This window comes from Dermochelys coriacea, chromosome 3 (genome assembly GCF_009764565.3).
Source record: "Dermochelys coriacea isolate rDerCor1 chromosome 3, rDerCor1.pri.v4, whole genome shotgun sequence".
Classification (NCBI taxonomy): domain Eukaryota; kingdom Metazoa; phylum Chordata; order Testudines; family Dermochelyidae; genus Dermochelys; species Dermochelys coriacea.
This window is the reverse complement of record NC_050070.1, coordinates 109,421,595-109,435,369: the sequence shown is the minus strand read 5'-3', so window position 1 is coordinate 109,435,369 and position 13,775 is coordinate 109,421,595. Positions and strand designations below refer to the sequence as shown.

The 13,775-nt window shown below is 41.0% G+C and overlaps 1 protein-coding gene across 10 annotated transcripts in view; it reads right to left on the bottom strand.

Annotated features, from left to right (window-relative positions):
• ADGRG6 (adhesion G protein-coupled receptor G6) overlaps window positions 1-13,775 on the bottom strand; it is a 158,352-nt gene that overhangs the window by 88,949 nt on the left and 55,628 nt on the right. For all 10 annotated transcript variants that reach the window (XR_006280009.1, XM_038396397.2, XM_043511118.1 and 7 more), the window contains 2 exons: window positions 8,218-8,559; window positions 396-1,019 (listed from right to left, as the gene is read on the bottom strand). Coding sequence is in view for 9 of the 10 variants with exons in the window: in XM_038396397.2 (XP_038252325.1) it covers window positions 396-1,019; window positions 8,218-8,559 (966 nt within the window). In the remaining variant the exon portion in view is untranslated. The remainder of the gene's footprint in view (window positions 1-395; window positions 1,020-8,217; window positions 8,560-13,775) is intronic.

The following is a 13,775-nucleotide window of genomic DNA, read 5'->3' as shown; positions in this document are numbered from 1 at the left end:
TAACTTGTCTTAAAATCACATTTAAATTAATGAGTTTATGGAAAGGAAAGATCGGAGAACTTTATTTCTTTTATTACTTTTGGTTATTTATTGCTTCTGTCCTGAATAATATATAAAAACCCCTCTTTTATAAATTTTGTTTAACCTCATTAGTTGTCTTTTGAAGTCAGGCTGGATATGAGCTTTGATTAAACTAAAGGAACAGACACACCCGCCACAAAATTAATTTTTCATGGAATGGAGCTGGCAAGGCTAGGACAAGTGAGGTTGCCTTTTGGGAAGTGCTGCTGTCTGTAACTCTAAACATACAATTTCTGGTTGTCATATGATACTTCAAGAACAATGCCATGGGGGGGGGGAGAATTAATAAAAGTGATTCTGCCAAACATACTCACCACAGCTTAAGTTGTTTTCCGCTTTCAGTGCTGAAGTTGGAATACTCCAGAAGTCATTTTCCCAGTCTACAATGTTTCCTTTCACATCACAGCTGAGGTTGGACAGATTTTGGGAACTCATGGTGAAGTTCCAAAGACGAAAGTTGTATATATCCCCATTTAAAGAGCTTATTTCATTGCTGTCAGAGCCCAACACCAATCTTCCATTGCTGGGAAGAACCTGGCCAAAGGTATCTGAGCAGAGAACTGTGTGATAGCTGCTCTTGCCATTTACACCTATAATGCCAGAGAAGCCATCCCATACTATGCACAATTGTTCAAAAGTTTCTGTGAAAAAATCTCCATCTGAATTTGTGATGAGGACACTGTCTAGTATGCACTCTGTGCCTGAGACTGATAGGAAGTGGCCTTTTGTAGTCTTTCCAAAACTGAGGAGTTCTGTTGACAAAGGATCACTGTAGGAGAAAGCCTTCCAGTCACTGGCAACATTGCTGGCTTTGGTTGCTTCAAAGCAGAGAGTGAACTGGCTAAGCTCTGGCACTGGGACAGTTTTTGCCACAGACACAGGGTCAACATCTGGAGTTTGGGGGATGATGACTTTCTGATTCCTCAGAGAAACAGCAACTAGTAAACACACACACAAATCCATATATAAATGTATATAAATACATTTCAAAGGGAGATACAAATTGGTTTAAAGACAAAGATCCAACTAATATTCATAAAGCCAAATGTTTAGAAGAATGCTTTTATCATTCAATTGGCCCAGTATTGCACATTATAGTGCATTTACCTTAGCAATACATTCAACCAAAAATGGGCATAGTTCATTTTAGTGCTGCATTACAGAAAATTCAACTTCAGGAGTTGAATTAAGTATATTAAACTATTAAGCTCTAAGGCTGCGTTCAAAACTCACGGCATACAAGAAGTCATTTTTACAATTACTTTGCATTCATTTGGTAACTTGTAAGAACACATAAGGCAATACACTACAGCAGTAATTTGAAAACATTTCATTTGTTTTCATGATTTTTATTGACTTGTTTTTCATGAATGCATTACACAACTGACACCCATGCCACATCTTTGTAACACTGTAGCAGAGAGTTCCTCAGCGACATTCTTTGGCAAATCAAAGCCTTTTGTTGGAGAACTCAGCTAATGGGTTTTTGTTGGGTATGAAGATTCTGTTCAATATTTCTCAAAAGCAGTCTGGTTGAATGCTGCAAGCTAGTGTTCACGAATATTTATGCCCTAATCATTCACTATTTGTAAAAATCTGTGTGAATGGATTTTCACAAATGTCTAGGAAAAGCTGGGACAAACTTCAGCTGGTGAGAGAGATAAGCTTTCAAGCCACACAGAGATCTTCTTCAGCTCACTACATATAAGAAAGGCCAATCATTTTACAAATATGCATATGAATAAGGATCATTGTGGACAAACAAGCTAATGAACAGAAATGGTGAATGCTATTTGTTGTTCCTTATTTTCTTGATTGAAAAGTGTCAGCCACCCTGTCAGGTAGCAGAAACCATGTTTGTTCCAGAATCAGAACGTTAACATGGAGAGTTAGTATAATTACTCTAGCATAGTTTTGACAGTAAATTTCCCCATGTAGTCGTGCCCTTAGATTACCATTCACACAAAATTATCGAGATGTGGGAAGGCCACTTAGTTCAGTCTCAGGGGACCTAGCTTCTAATCCTTGGTCTCCTACTGATCTGCTGGGTGATCTGGGGCAAATCACATCATAACTCTGTTTCATCTCCCACTTTGTGGGAATGTAAACAGTAAGCTCCTTGAAGCAGGAATTATTTATTATGTCTATACAGCACCTCCTACAGCAGGGCCGAGATCTTGGTGGGGGCATCTGGGCGCTGCTATAGTAGCTTGTTCCTAATAAACCTAGGAACAAGCTGGTATGTGCACTTACATGGGGCTAAGGGGGCTGGCTGACTGAGCCAAGAAATGCCATAGATGTTCAGAAGTGGAGGTAGAAGAGTCTACACACTAAAAACATTTAATATATCACTCTTTCCTCTTTGTTCATTGTTGTCAAGGCCAGAAACTCAGCACTCTAAACCGTACCTGCAGATGCACCAGATTTGGCCAAAGCCAGTTTGTTCATCAGTGTAGAATAGCTTATGTTCATTTGTTTAGAGAATAGCTAATGGAAAAATAGCAAGTGGTAATATTTTAGAGATAGAAACTTGGTTAAGCTTCCCCTTACAGAACAAGGGTATTGTCACAGCTTAGCTGTAATGTAATTGTAGTTACATTATAAGTAAGGTGACATACCACGTTACAAAGAATGGTATAAGAACTCAGAGCTGGGAAAGACGGTGAAGGCTATTTATACAAATACTATTCATTGTGTGCTTGGAAAGGTAAAGAATATTGAGGGGCACTGGCTGTGTTGAAAAGGTATAAGAAGAGAATAAGCAATGTTAACACATACAGTAAATTTGTTATGACACTGACCAATTCTGATCTGTCTTGTAACATGACTCCACCGTACTGGGTGGTAGTGGGGGAGGAGGATTGAATATCAGAACCTCACATCTCCCAAGAAAGGGAAAAACTGATATCAATATGTGTCCTGGATATGTAGATTGAGCAGAACGTTGGAGTTAATGTTACCAGCATATTTCTATCCCAGTTACCAAATATGTAAGCAATTCATCATTTTGAATTGTCAGTTCTTAAGGAGCTGATCACCATATGAAGGGAAAACAAATATTGTTGCTCCTTTTGGCCCGAGCAGTTAATCAATATTGAGACCTGTGGTGAGAAAAGGGCTGAGGGCTGAGAAAAGGGCTGGAACAGGCCTTTGAGGCTGCATAGATCTGCAGCCAATTAGCAAAGGCCTGTGAAGGGCCAATCAGGTCGGAGAAGAGAGGTAGCCAATCAGGGCCGAGATGGGCCCTATATAAAGGCTGCCTAGCAAAGAACAAGAGAGTCTCTCCCTGACTAGTAAGGGAGGAGGACTGGCTCCTGAGTTGGAGTGCGAGTGCTCTGGCCTTGATACCTGCCAGGCTACGGCCCCTGTTAAAAAGGTTGAGAAGGTGCAAGGGGCCAAAGAGGAAGTGGCCCAGGGATGATAGTCTGACAAGGGGAGAGAAGGAGGGTAGAGAGGGTGCCTGGACTGTGACCCAGAGTAGCGGGAGGGCCTGGGTCTCCCCCCCCTCCCCGTTTGTACTGCACCGGGCTATGGAGGAGCCTGGCCTGATATAGGCTGTGGCCAGTCCCTGAGACAAAGGGGCTGGACTTTAGGGCTGCAGTTGGCCACGAGGGAAGGTGCAGACTGAACATTGCTCCCCTCCAGGGGGTGAGACTGGAGTAGTGGGCACTGCTGGAGGGCAGTGTGCTGAAGTGGATGCTGCCGAGTGAAGAGCATCGTGGGTCCCAAGGCAGCAGAGCAGACGATGGGCAAGACACCACGTACAGAGGGTGCTCCATGACTGGACAGAGCTAACTCCTGGAGCAACCAGTGGGAGGTGCCAGCGGTGGTGAGTCTTGACCCTGTCACAAGGCTATTAGGAGAAGAAATTCTCTGTTAGAGAAGAAATTGATGATAGAGTCAAGTATTTTTTTCAGTGCAAGAATATATACAAAGTCCTGTTTCCCTGAATACACCAGGAGCAAACAGCAATTCCTTGCTCAGAAATCTAGTCTGCCTTTCCAATGAGTCCTGTGCCCACTGCTTATCTCGCCTTCTGATGGCTTTTCCTACCTTCCTACCTCTAACACATTGATTGCAATGAATCATTCCCCTAGTCTCTACATTTTAAAGTCTGTCCCAGGGAAACCCTTCCGCCCACATAGCTTAGGGTGGGTCTATACTACAAACGTACATGTACACTTTAAGTGATGGCAGAGCGCTCTCCTGTGGGTTTTATAACTCCACCTCTGTGAGAGACAGTAGCTATGTGGGTGGGAGAAGCTCTCTGTGGGGTTAAGGTTGGTATAACTATGTCACTCTGGGGTGTGAATTTTTCATACCCCGAGTGATGTAGTTATACCACAGTAAGTACGTAGTATAGACCTGGCCTTAACTTCTGATTGGACTTGCTATATGGCTTATGTCCTAGGGTGGTGACTCCCTATTGTTTCTAGCTTTTGTGATATAAAGGGGCATTTAATTGCTTCTATTTAGACTGAAGAAAGGGTGCCTTGTCTAACCATCAATTTACTGAGGTGGCAGTTATTAGCATCCTCCAGCATAACAAATATATACCTATGCTCCACCAAAACCATGCTTTATGCCTGGATATAACTAAGTCCCTAACTGTCTGTACTAAACTGCATGAGCTACAGGGTCCCAAAACTCTTATACAGCGTGAACTACACTTTTCTAGAGATTGCCTGGTGGGCCCACCTCCTCTCTCATTGGTGACTGAATAGCATCCCTGTAACAACTACAGTGATTGCTTACATGGGTAAGTAAATGCTTTCCTAGTATTGATGAGCCAGAACCTCAACTTGTTTAAATTGAGGTAGTTCTATTGAAATCAGCTGAGCTATGCTGGTTCCCACCAGCTGAGCATCTGGCCCCGTTAGTTGTCTTCATACAATGTTGCAACTGGAAACAAGGAGAACCAGCATCCATATGCTCATCCAACTCTTTGTGGATGACAAGGAAATGCTCTGTGGACCTCCATTTGAAACCAGTATTATAAAATATGACAAACCACATCAAACTCCCCTGCCTTCTGAGGGGTCAGGCACCTGGTCTCCCTGTGACAGGCTCCACTAAGGAGAATAAGCCAACCTAGATCCACCTGTGGCTGGTTAACTGAATAAGTAGCTGGTTGGTAACTGAATAGATAAAGAACATCTGGGCTTTGTAAACGGTTAAAACTCAAGCAGGCGTTTAGTACAGAGACAAAGTTTCGGGGGGAGAGATCCTTTGGGAACTATGTGGGAACCTACTCCCCACGTTTCAGAGTAGCAGCCGTGTTAGTCTGTATTCGCAAAAAGAAAAGGAGTACTTGTGGCACCTAGAGACTAACAGATTTATTTGAGCATAAGCTTTTGTAAGCTACAGCTCACTTCATCGGCTGCAGCTTTACTCCCCATGGTATCTCCCTGAAGAGCAACCAGAGACTTCTGGGGTCAGGAACTGTCCCCAGAACACAAAGAGGAAAAACCCTGAATCAGCAGGGGAGAAGCCTGAGGATTTATAGCAGAAGGAGAAGGCTTGTGTACATACCATGTTTGGTGTTGATTAAATAAACCAGACCCCTCAAGGGGTACTGTTCATGTTATACAAGGCTCATTGAACTTACAAAATGCCCAGTAGGGGAAATTGAGGCAGATAAGTAACTGTAGTTCCACCCTAGGCCACCAGGGAGTGTTCCATGGGGAATGCCTGCCATTATACAACCCAAATCCATCATTAAACTAATTTACTCCCTTATATTTCCCTCTCTACCCACATATATATTGGCCTGTATACTTATTGTATACTAAAGTTCATACCTTTTAAAACCTCACTTCTAGGAAACAAATTGCCTAGTGTTTAAAGATACCTCCATGTTCTCCATTTGTATTAACTTGTAAAAATCTAACTAATGCCAAAGCTGGGTAGTCAATTGTTGTTTATCTAAGATTACCACAGAGGTGCCAATGAAAATATCCATTACATTACAAAGGGTGTAACAGGATTTTCACATTACCCCTTCCCTCTGGGGGAAATCAAGACTTTGTCTACTTATCATCTTGATGATAAGAATGAGTTGAATGTTTGTGAGAATCCTGTGTAAGGAAGAAGAACAGAATGAAAGAGTTGAGATCTGCCATACATATGAAAGGAGATTTTTTCCCCTTAATGTCATCCATTCTATTGCATATATAATTTTATAACCAAGTTACTTTTGAATGGTTCTTTTATATGAATATTAAAGAAAAAGCAGTGCAACATTTTCTACCAAACTGCATTTTATAGCCTATCAGGGCTAAATTTTGCCATGAGTTACTTGTGTAACACTACTGAAGTCAGTGGAGTTGTATGGGAGTAGCTGATGGCAGAATTTAGCCTGTTTAGGTTTATCTTCAGTGTTCATAGTCACATTCTCTCCTTTCATGCATGCAGACATCTCCCCATATACATCCAGCTCTTAAAGAAGCGTTACAGATCTGAAGTAATCCAATGAGGTACAGTAGCCTTATTCCAGACAGAGCTTTAGCAAGAAGCCTTATAGAGAGTGGAGTGCATGGCCCAGTGATTATTTTAACATGACTCTTAGAAGCTAAGCTTGGGGGTGGGGGAAGGGGAGGAGGAATTAGTGCCAAGTCTGATATCCTTGCAGACACTGAGTAGTACTTTACTCCACCAGTCATCTCATTCATATTTGAATATTTTTCAGAAATATTCTATTTTAGTGGAGTGATTCCAGGAGTAAGGTACTAATCAATGTGAGTAAGGATGGCAGAATCCTTTTGACTGTTAACATTTAAATTTATCATTTTTCACTACCTGATTCTATGTACATTTCCTCATTATCCAGATTATGATCTGATTACCTTCAGTACAGCAGGAGTGGCTTTCTCGCTCAGAATAACGTTTCAGGTGGCTCTAATGAGCCTTAGTAAAATTTCTAGCTCTCTCTAGTTAGTGTTATCTTTTTTCTTTTCAAAGCTGTAAAAAGATTTAGCTTGTGTAATCCTTCCCTTTCATTCTAAGGATTTAGTTCTCTCTCTTGCAAGGTGTTGGGAATGAGGAGGAGACATACTATATGTAAGCTCTTTGGGGCAAGGATTATTTTTTTTGTCCTGCATTTGTACAGTGCCTAGCACAATGGGGTCCTGGTCCATGACTGAAGCTCCTAGGCAAAACCTCAGAACAAACTAATAATGCTCCAGCTTTAGAATGTAAAAGCATTCTGACTATAAAAGTAATAAGGCCTCCTCAGAGCAAGAGAGCTGAGAAAATTCCTGAACTTCACTTGTGTCAGTTATGCTGGCAAGCAGAGAGAGTGGGGCCATAGTGCTGCCCATGCCCACTCTGGAGCTGCTACTGCTTCTGTTCTACAGAGGTTTTTATCATAATATCTGAGCGCCTTCCAGTAGTGCATTAAGTGAAGTGATTAACATCAATCACGTGCTGTTTGTTCTCTCATCCTCTTTCCATAGGGGGAAGCATATGCACTGGAATGTCTTATTTTGGTAGGGCTTCTGTTTTAATATATCTGTTGCTGTGCATTTATGCTAGAGAAGGCAAGGTCAAAGAAGGCTACGGAGTGGAAGGTGGTGAGGTGTGTGATAGTCCTCAGTTCCTAGGGGAGTTCACTCCACAGTCTCTGACCTGCCCTGAGAAAGTTCTGTCTCCCGCACAGATGAGGCTTACCCTTATTGGAAAGTTCTAGTGTGCCAGAGGAGTGCAGTTGTTTCTGGCTGTGTTAACTTCCCTGTTGCTCTCCATAGCACTGAGAGTCAGATTATGGCTCCCTGCGCCTATGTGGGTACACTGGTCTGTGGGAGATATATCCCTCTTGTATTCTAACACACATGTGCAGAAAGAGGAATAACTGAACCAAAAATCTTCACGAGCACTGTAGGTGGTTTTTCAATATACTGGAGCAAGCCATATGCCAGGACAGAATCAAGCCTTGTATCTTCCACACACACTCACACCAATAAATTGTTAAAGTATGTATAAGTAACTGGTTATGGCTACATTTTGTCCCCAAATATATCTGGCAGAACCAGATCTCCAGATTCTCACTTCAAAGATTCACCTTAGCACATACAGTGAGTCTGTTTGGTCTATGACATGCTAGATAAAAGAGGAAAGAAATGCTTTATGCATACATACCTCGGTTATAGCTGGCATTGAAGCCTCTCTTTTGGATACTAAAGTCACTTGCAAAAGATACTATCATTTCATTTCCAGTGGAGTTAAATGATAATCCTTTGGCAGTGACGCCACAAAACTTAACCTGATTCTCTCCAGTATCTAGAGTTAATGAATCGTAAATGCAGTTTGGAGCTTCTTCAATGTCAAACTCAATAAATGTTATCTGAATGATGAATCCAGGAGGCGCTCGGAGGGTCCACTTGCATGCTTGGCTGTTAGGGTAATCACTGGGAAAGCAGGGAGAGGTGAAGATTCCCGTGGGGTTGGAGAGCGATATCCTGCAGTCAGAGCATCCAAGAACTGTGGGACCGAAGAAGAAAAGGGGGTGGGGAGGGTTGAGAGATATTGTAACATGAAATCATCAAGAAATTGATATAACAATTAAGATTTAAGTGAAGGGAGAAGAAAGGAAGGTGTTCCTTTAAAGGACAATAACATTGGGGTAAAGGATCACTAAAAAGGAGCACAAATAAAAGAAATACTCTGGGAAAGAAATACATAATACAGTTCTTAATACACAGCGGTATACCATGCAGTATCTTTTTATTTGCCTGATATAGTAATGCAGACAATGTAAAAGCAACTTTCTTGCTCTCAAACACACACACATACCTTTTAACTGAAAAGGTCTAAAGTCTACAGTAGCTACTTTTTAAATTGTATCTGCAACTTTCCAGCAAATACATCCACAGTTCTGTCCCTGCTCTTCCCTTCCAGAAGAAGGGTAAGAATTTGTTGCTGATTTATATCAACAGCAAGTTATTGCACCGTTTCCATGTTGACTCAGCTCTACTGGCTGACATAAGCGGATGAGGGTAGGGGGATCGCAAAGGTAGAAGTGGGGTTTTATTCCCTTTTATGACCTGCATGCAGATCAAAGGATGACCTAGCCCTTAATGATTCCTGTAAATACCTTGATATTCTCAGATGAAGAGGTATGTATGAAAATCTATAAAACAGTTCAGCTACTCTTGCCAAAAGAACACTGAGCAATTTAGGCAAAAACTTCAAAGGACCAGATCCTGCCACCTTGACTCATTCTGAGTTCCTTGCTCAGCAAACAGTCCTGATTTCATTGGGCCTTGCTCCTGGAGTAAGGTACTACTCAGGGTAGGAGAATTTGAACCTTTTTTGTTGCTTAACTCAGTTTATGTAACAAAAAATGAATTAAAACTTAAAAGGGGTCAAAATTTGCTGCATCTTATGCAATATCAAACATAAATAAAGGATTAAATGAGCTGTTCCAAAACAAAAAATTCTTTCAGTCCCACTTGCTAGCCTCTGCTGGATTTAAAGACTTATCTTCAATGCAACAACAAGTAAGTTACATAACTTTGTCAATAACAACTTCCTTGAATTTTAGTAACTCACTAACAGAAAAGCAGAAAGGTAATTAATTAACCCCCACTTCTGTGGAGAGAAGAATCCTCTTTTTGATGATACTGCACCATCAGCAGATGTTGCTACTAAACTGCAACTAAAATGCTTGATTAAAACTCCATTAAAGTTAGTGGAAAGACTCCAAAAGTGTAGGTAAAGTATAGGATTATAAAGAGAAATTATTGCACTAGAAAAAGTATGCTACCACTAAAATACAATACATAGATACTACAGTAAGTGCAAAGGTAGTATATAGAAACATTTTAAATTAAAATGATAGTATTATTTATATCAGTCATTCCTAGGAGCCTGAGCCATTGACTAAGACCCCATTGTGCTTGGCACTGCACAAACACAGAACAATAAGATGGTGCCTGCCTCAAAAGTAGTATTCAGAATATTCTTAGGCAAACAATATCTGGATACTTTACAGGAACCAAGTCAACTGATTAACATTTAGACCTGTCAATTTCCAAATGGAAGAAGTGTTTGCTCTATGCACCATGACTGTCGTAAATGAAATAAAGGTGGCTTTTTAGTGTATTGAATTTCTCAGTGTTTCCAGTTCAAGTCCCCTGCAGGAGCATAAAATTGATGATGGGATTATGGCAGGTTTCCCAGCTTTTGTTTGCAGTATGTTCATGGGGGGTCATTACAGGTGAGCTGTCCCGAAGGCACCAAGGATTAGGTAAGCAAAGCTTGATTTGGCACCATCCTAGTATTTTACTAATTGTTCTTTACACAATGTTGGTCAGGGGGGAAGCATTTATAACCAGACATGTATCCAGTGTCTTCTGTTTCAGAACAGGGGCTAGGGGATCACAGGAAAAACTGGTTGGGAAAAAATGAAACCTTAATTCCCCCCACCCAAAAAAAAGGGAGTTAATTTCGGTTATTTAAGTGCAACAAGACACTGGTTAGCTTCTATTCCCTTTCATTCACAGAAAAAAGACCAAAAACTAAAAGCCAGATTAATAAGAGCAAATGGGCCAGTGAACCCAACTCCACTCTCTAGAACTGGCCACCTGAAGGCTGTACTCTCTGAACAATCAAGGAAGCACTAGTATGGATAGTGTGCAGCACACTTTTTGAAGTCCCTTGCCATGAGACAAAACCCTCACAATATTAACAAGATCACTGAGAGATGGCTCATGTCTATTCAGACCGTCACTGAAGGTTATTTCAGTGAGATGTGAATTTTTACCAATAGCAAGTTAAATTTCATCACACCATTGACTAGCATCTGGTAACTGCAGGTAAGGTATTTTTTTTTTCTCAGGGTAGCGTGTGTGGCACTTTGACTTAGTATGTACCTCATTCTCACCACATTTCCACAGACCACCCTCCATTTCTGGAGCTTACATGGGACCATTTCTGTGTTCATTGGTATGGCAGCATGCCAACTAGGAGGTTTGCTCTGTGAGGAGAATGAGTAAGTACGGTTTCTACATTTTTTTTTTTTGTGTGTTTGCAACTTATTGAAGCACATGGCTCTAAGTGGAGAAAATTCATTTATAGGGCTTCCAGAATAAAGGCTGTGGATGACAGCTGTTGAAAATGACTACAAAAATTTCATTTGTTTAAATTTCTGAATCATCTTAAACATTCACTGCAAACACTGGGAGGTTGTGGCTCTGTGGGTGGATGAGAGATGTCAGCAGAGCAATGGGCAGGCTGCTTTATCATTATATTCCTGAAAAAGCACAGAAATAACATGATCTTCGGCAAAAATCCATTCTGCATAATGAAGCACGTTGGCAGTGGCTTATGAGATCTCATAATAGCGTGATTCCCTGTTTGCCATATCACAACTGGTTGCTGTGGACATGATTACAATGCCACACAGGGAGGACAACTACTTTGGGTAGGCTACACATATAAGGATATAAACTCTTGGAGTAATCTTATGGTGAGAGAAAGATGGCACTAAGTCACCTTTATGCTCTTCTGATCCTGGTCTGGCTAGAGGATGAACCAACCTTTAATACAAATGAAAGCAGCTGCAGGACTTGTCTAAATTATGCTGCTTGCAAGCAGAATGCTTCATCATGCATACTGATGTACTAGTTATTTTCAGTACAGTGGCTCTGGTGTGGCCACAGATTAGTATCATGGCTGTGGATCTGGCAGAGTGCCATGCATTTTGCTCTACTCCCTCCTACCCAGGCTATATCCCTTCCCTGCCCCTTCTTGCTGAGTGCTAGGAGAAGGAAGGAGAAATAGGTAACACAGAGCTGGTTAGACCAGATTTGTATAAACTAAGCAGAGCACAGCAGATGAAACTGGGGCCAAGAATTAAGCCCTTGGGTCAGATCCTCAGCTGGAGTAAACTGGTATAGCTCCATTGATGCTAATTTACACTGAGGTTCTGGCCCCTAAAGTATGATTATAGTCTGATGATGGCTCTGTAAAAATATCTTTGCTGGCTTCTACATTTTTATACATCTTCCCAGTTTGCAAGCAAGCTGAAATATTTATTCATTCAATGAGAACAATAAACAAATTATGATTGACATAGTCAGGGACTCCATGGGCATAGAGTTCAAAACTTGCTTGTCACTTACCTTGTTGTTTTCCCTGGACTGGTGGATAATACAAGTTGAAATTAAATATATCTCAATCAAAAAATGTTTAAAAGACATTTAAGATTGCAAAGTCAAGCACTCAAGGCAAGAGTTAACATTGCCTATGCAACCTTAATTCAGACCCTTTGTGTGTATGCTTTATGATACTGTCTTTAATTACATGTTTCAGAGTAGCAGCCGTGTTAGTCTGTATTCGCAGAAAGAGGAGTACTTGTGGCACCTTAGAGACTAACAAATTTATTTGAGCTTAAGCTTTCGTAAGCTACAGCTCACTTCATCGGATGCATTTGGTGGAAAATACATTAATCAATCTCCCCTCTGTATTTTCCACCAAATGCATCCGATGAAGTGAGCTGTAGCTCACAAAAGCTTATGCTCTAATAAATTTTAGTCTCTAAGGTGCCACAGGTACTCCTTTTCTTTTTAATTACATGATCACACTTTTTTCCACAGGATCCCTGCCTTATTCACTGAAGGGATAGTTAGTTAGTTATTCAATATTTTCTTCAATGCTCCTAATGGAATGTGTTGCCCAAGGATTTATTTACCTCATGCAATGTAAACCTGTTAAACAACCAGTGGGGCAACTGGACGATCGAAATGCTAAAGGAGCACTCAAGGACAATAAGGCCATTGTAGAGAAACTAAATGAATTCTTTGCAGCGGTCTTTACAGCTGAGGACATGAGGGAGATTTCCAAACCTGAGCCATTCTTTTTAGGTGACAAATCTGAGGAACTGTCCCAGATTGAGGTGTCATTAGAGGAGATTTTGGAACAAATTGATAAACTAAATAGTTATAAGTCACCAGGACCAGATGGCTTTCACCCAAAGAGTTCTGAAAGAACTCAAATGTGAAATTGCAGAACTACTAGCTGTAATCTGTAACCTAGCATTTAAATCAGCTTCTGTATGAAATGACTGGGGGATAGCTAATGTGATGCCAATTTCTAAAAAGGGCTCCAGAGGTAATCCTGGCAATTGCAGGCCAGTAAACCTGACTTCAATACCAGGCAAACTGGTTAAAACTATAGTAAAGAACAAAATTGTCAGACATATAGATGAACATAATTTGTTGTGGAAGAGTCAACATGGTTTTTGTAAAGTAAAATCATGCCACACCAATCTACTGAATTCTTTGAGGGGGTCAACAAGCATGTGGACAAGGGGGATCCACTGGATATAGTGTACTTAAATTTTCAGAAAGCCGTTGACAAGGTCCCTCACCAAAGGCTTTTAAGGAAGGTATGCTGTCATGGGATAAGGGGGAAGGTCATCTTATGGATTGGTAACTAGTTAAAGAGGAAACAAAGGGTAGGAATAAAAGGTCAGCTCTCAGAATGGAGAGAGGTAAATAGTGGTGTCCCCAAGGGGTCTGTACTGGGCCCAGTCCTATTCAACATATTCATAAATGATCTGGAAAAAGGGGTAAACAGTGAGGTGGCAAAATTTGCAGATACAAAACTACTCAAGATAATTAAGTCCTAGGCAGACTACGAAGAGCTACAAAAGGATCTCTCAAAACTTGGGTGACTGGGCAATGAAATGGCAG